This window comes from Priapulus caudatus, unplaced genomic scaffold, assembly GCF_000485595.1.
Source record: "Priapulus caudatus unplaced genomic scaffold, Priapulus_caudatus-5.0.1 Scaffold2341, whole genome shotgun sequence".
Lineage (NCBI taxonomy): Eukaryota > Metazoa > Priapulida > Priapulimorpha > Priapulimorphida > Priapulidae > Priapulus > Priapulus caudatus.
Genome location: NW_014579402.1, coordinates 19,737 through 25,163, shown reverse-complemented (window position 1 = coordinate 25,163; position 5,427 = coordinate 19,737). Strand labels below are relative to the sequence as shown.

At 45.2% G+C, this 5,427-nt stretch overlaps 1 protein-coding gene across 1 annotated transcript in view; it reads right to left on the bottom strand.

The window, feature by feature from the left end:
- The window catches only part of LOC106818565 (bromodomain and WD repeat-containing protein 3-like), a gene marked incomplete at its 3' end in the record, with an annotated part of 12,831 nt that extends 8,259 nt beyond the window's left edge, over positions 1-4,572 (bottom strand). The window contains exons 1-7 of the mRNA XM_014823263.1: positions 4,454-4,572; positions 4,302-4,360; positions 4,191-4,220; positions 3,946-4,005; positions 2,480-2,630; positions 1,858-1,956; positions 715-875 (exon numbers count right to left, since the gene is read on the bottom strand). Of these exons, the coding sequence (XP_014678749.1) occupies positions 715-875; positions 1,858-1,956; positions 2,480-2,630; positions 3,946-4,005; positions 4,191-4,220; positions 4,302-4,360; positions 4,454-4,502 (609 nt within the window). The remainder of the gene's footprint in view (positions 1-714; positions 876-1,857; positions 1,957-2,479; positions 2,631-3,945; positions 4,006-4,190; positions 4,221-4,301; positions 4,361-4,453) is intronic.
- Positions 4,573-5,427: the final 855 nt, after the last annotated feature.

The window sequence follows — 5,427 nt, the reverse complement described above, 5'->3', positions numbered from 1 at the left end:
AAATTGAAGTGACTGTTTCACGAAGCGAAATTAACTTTAATCATGATTAAATCACTAATCATGATCAACTTCCCGTACTGAAATTGAAGTGACTGTTTCACGAAGCGTAATTAACTTTAATCGTGTTAATCACATCAAGTTAATCACAATATTTAATTCTACTCAGGAGCATGATTAAATCAACTAATCATAATTAGTTGCTAGTACTAGTAGTAGTATGTAGGTAGTACTGTATGCTGCAGATTTTACAATTGGAAATTTTACTTCAACTTTTTCCCATGGAAATTTAAATTATCTAAGATTAGCTGTACTAATATTTAGTCATTATAATTGCAAATTAATTCCTTTTCATGTACCGAATTTGCAGATACTTTTGGTGTTGTCCGCAATTTTGAATACAGTGTAATTCATGTTTAAGTCGTTAATTTCGCACCCTGGCTCACTTACGCTCATAGGGTCTATGTCCCCCAGGGTACTGCCGGAACGTACCCTGGTAACTATTTGATATGGTTAGGGTTAGGGTTAGGGTTAGGTTTAGTGTTAGTGTTAGAGTTAGGGTTAGGGTTAGGTTTAGGGTTAGGGTTAGGGAGTAGGCGTAGGTGACTCCCTGGACTCGTTAGTGGAGTAGGCGAGGTACGGTCCGGCATATTAGATAGTACCAGGGTACGTTCTGGCAGTACCCTGGGAGACATAGACCCTCTCAGCCTCACTTACCGTGATGATGTAATGACCTGATCGGTCAAACAGGACGCAGTAGACGGACGACAGGTGACCGAGCGTGCGCAGATGCAGCACCATCTTGTGGTAGAGACGGCAACTACCGAGGTGGGCCTCCGCCGCTCCGCTGCGCATCTCTCGTGCTGACAGCAGGAACTCTGCAAAACAACGGAGCGTCTGTACAGAGCAGTCCACCTAGCGGCGTTGACTCGTCCGTTTCTGCGTCTATCTGTCTATCCGTCCGGCTGTTTGGTTGCGTGCATGCGTGGTTGACTTCATGGTCGTTTTGTATGTGCTATTACAAACAATGACTGACTAGGGTTGTATCAATCATAGAGAAAGGAAAGAAGAGATGAAGAGGAGGAGAAAGAGAGAGCAGAGAGAGAGAGATGATCGAGAGAGAGCTGAAGCAGAGAAGGCGGGGGAGGGAGAAGCAGAAGAAAAAAAAAAAAAAAAAAAGAGAAAAGTGAAACGGAGAGACGAGAGATGAGCAAAGATAGAATGAGGAGCCTGGGCGAGGAGAAAGAAAGAGGAGAGAGAGGGAGAGAGGCGGGGAGGAGCGGAGAGGCAGAGATGAGAAAAAAAGAGAAAGAGTGGGAGGGAAAGAGAGGAGCAGCGAGAGAGAGAAAGAAGGAAAGAGGGAGAGAGAGGAGAGGCCCCACCGGCGGGCTGGCGAGAGGCAGCATGAGAGAAAGAAGAGAAGAGAGTGGAGAGGAGGAGAGATGACGAGACGGACGAGAGAGAACGAGAAGATTAAGAAAGAGCGGAGAAGAGCAGAGAGATTTGATGAGAACCGAGAGAGAGAGACTGAGAAGAGAGAGAGAGCAGACAGCAGAGGACGGGTAGAGGCAGAGAGCAGAAAGTCAAGATGAGCGAGAGAGATAAGCAAAGACGGAGAGAGAGAGAGAGAGGAGAGAAAGAGAGAGAGCGAGACAAAATGGATACATTAATCGAACCAGAACGCTACAGCATAGACAACTTTATGCGAACAACTGAATAGATATAAATGCAGACAGAGACTTTCAGCTTGCACATGACTGCGACAATTATATTAACGCCGAACAAGATGACAAAAGCATTTAACGCCGCCGCGACGACACACCAATGCCACCTGGTGGCAGATGGCACGTGCACACTTACCGATGTTGCCTGGCTGAAAGCTGTTGTGTGGCGGTTTGAGCGGGTTGCCATGGCGACAGGCGGTGTGGTGGGAGCGCGTCCAATACCTGGCCTTCAGGTCTGTGAGAAGATAGGGAAAAAATGATTTAATTTATTACATTGGTAGCAAGGGGAACACGTGGCAGCAATACATGTTGCCATCCATAAGAACATGGCCGCCCACAGGAACAGCAAAAATACTGATGACCATGACATGATCTATGATGATGATCATAATAACATAATAAGAGACTCCTGACATGATGAATATAATGGCTTTCCCTTCTTCTCCCTCCCCCTCCACCTTAATTCCTTCTAGCTCCCCTCTCTATCTCCCCTCCCACCCTATCCTCCTCTTCATTCACCGCTCCCTCCCCCTCTCCTTCTCCCCTCCCTCCTTCTCCTCACTCACCCCTCTCTGTGCGCAGCAGTGACTGTCTACCCTCCCCTCCCCTCCCCTCCTCTCCCTGCTCTCCCCTCCCTTCCTCCCCTCTCCTCCTCACTCACCTTCCCTCTCCTCCCCTCCCTCCTCCTCCCCCATCCCTCCCTTCTCCTCCCCCTCCCTCTCCTCCTCCTCCCCTATCCCTCCCTCCTCCTCACTCACCCCTCTCCGTGCGCAGCAGTGACTGCCTCCCGGAGCCGAGCAGAGATCGCACGCCGGCGACGCTGGGAGCGATGGAGGCATCGAGAATCGGACCGACGCGCTGGCACACGCGCAGCAGGTGGTCCGCCGCCACGTGAGAGTTGTTACGCAGCTGCAGGGAAAAAATTGGTGTAAATTTATTTTTCGGGGGCTACTTTTCAAGCTTGCGTGCATGAAAATAGCACTCTAAAATTTGGTTTGCATTGAACTCTATGCAAATTTACGGAGGCACTTTTTGCCATTTCGGGGGCTAAATCGCCCCGAGTCCCCGTGTATTTTTTTCACTGCGCAGCTGCGACGAGAGAGAGACACACGTGAGAGTTGTTACGTGTGCGTGCATGTGTGCGTGTACGTATCAGTATGTATATTATATATATGTGTGTGTGTGTGTGTGTGCGCGCGCGAGTGTGTGTGTGTTTTTACATATACATCAGAGATGAATAACAGCACAATCTCTGTTATTCACTTCTGACACAGAATTTGTGAAGTAAATGTATCATATATTTTTCAACGCCTGATGTTGATTTAATTCTACAGACACCAAACGCGTGAACTAACGCAACCAATGCTGCTTAGCATGGCTAACGCTCTGTTCCCAACTTTGATATCATTAATGATTAATTTATCAAAAATGATTGATAATCCTAACCCTCACCCTAACCCTAACCTAAATAACATTAAACCACAAACTAATATATGACCATGACCATATATATATATATATGTATGTTATTATGACAATTAATGACATTAAAGTTGGAAACACTCCTAATAGAGTATCACCCCTCACTTAGCATGACCTTCTAAACAATGCAGGAATTACAATTTAGTGGACCAGAAATGTATAACCTGCTTCGTACATGTACATTGTATGGACTAGCTTCTACATAGTATGATCAGTATCTCGATTGTAGATAATAAATTTTATTTCTCATATGGATTTAAAAACAACAGTGTGTGTGTCATGCTCATTTTCTAGAACTGTTTTATTGAATTCCGTTGAAAAGTCACTTTGTTTGTCTCTGTCTATGTATTTGCCGCCTTCGGCACTGCGATAATATATGTCGTCTGGACACTGCCAACGCACACAACCAGCGACCAATCAGAAGCCGCGTTACAATCTACTCTAGCGGATCAATACATCGTTTCGAAACGAGCCAGGTAATTCGTCGGTCGTACATGACGTCACCAACCTATTTATACAGCACGGCTAACCTCTGGAAAGGGCAGATTTATCCATTTTTGCCAATTGAATGTATTAAATTGTCTCAAAACTTTTTTTTCGATATATACATTTTCGGAATCACCGCAACGCGCTCTCTCCAATGCTACCAAGCATTCCGTAAACTTTAACCAAAAAAATTGACATGTTTTCGACCCCGAATAGAGACAACTAAAACTTTTGCGGAGATTCTGAGCATACATACCAATTCTTCGAAGGTTTGATGATGTTCTCCGCCCGTCCAATCCAACCTTTTAGGTAAAACCTTTCCGAAAACAGCATTCGTTAGAACAAAGGATATATGACCTTGAGGCCATATTTTGCCACGTTCACGACAAATTCATACACAATTTTTTGATAATTTACATAAACACCGTTTCTAGGCGACGTGTAAACGATAACAGCGTGCTTTGGAGCGCAAATATGAGCGAAATGCAGGTAAGACTTTACCTTGTGTTTTTCTAGCTCCTGGCAAAGGACCTGCAAAACGAAGAAAAGCGTAACTACACGACACAAACAACGAAGGAGTGAAGTGGGTTTTTAAAAGAAATGTGAACTTACCTGTGCAGCTTCCCGGCAAGGACCGACGGAAAGAAATCTTGCGATGAGGAAGTGCAACTCTGCAAGTACAAACAGCATGATTTCAATTTTGCTGACCTCTCATTGAACACGAATAAGAGAAGTTTGCAGCCCAGTAACACGGCAAAACTCACCCAACTCCAACTCGGACATCTCTCTAGTTTCACATTTAACGTCTTTCATGGTAATGTAATATACAGGGTTTGAAAAAATCGACGGAAATAAACCGGGTTCACACAACGCTATACCGACTACTCGCCATTTTGGGCGAATTTTTATTGACTGTGCGCATTGATACATTATGCTTACTGTAGGGCCGTGTGACGCACCGCTGGTTACACTTGCGCAGCTTGGGTAATACGATGTAATCCTATACCAAATTCAAACAGCTTGCTTTACGCTATTATTTGAAATGCGCCGCAAACATTCATATTCCAAAATTTAAAATTACATTTAATGTGTAATTTGCACAGTAGCAGTGGCATAGTACTAGCAAAGCTAGACTAGGAAGAGTAGCAGAGTACAGCTACGTACAGCGCCAATATCGTTGACCTGATCTGGCGCGAAATTTGTCTTCGTATAGAAGTGCATGCCGTGACATATACACGCGTAAATATTCTGTGATGCATATACACAGTGAACCTACCCTATGTAGGATATGATAAAAATTATGTGACTACACTTATGTTAGCTGCATTAGCTCACTCACACACACGCACGGGCGCACATACACACGTACGTCACATGCACGCACGCACACGCGCACGCACCCACGTACGCACACACACAGCGCACGCGCACCCCCCACCCCCACCCCACACACAAACACACGCTAATGATTTATGATTAATTAACAAGCATGCATGCACGTACGCGTAGATGACAGGCCATATACAAATATAACATTAAGCCTCCTAACAAATGAGTTAATCGTAGCTTGCGGTTTCTTTTTACTTTACCATAATCCGTATTAATTCCATGTATCGCGTATGGTTCTAGGACAAATACCCCCCGCGGACAATTACACCCGGACAATTACCCCCATGCTATTCACCCCCCGGACAATTACCCCCGGACAATCACCCCCGGACATTTACCCCCGGACAAT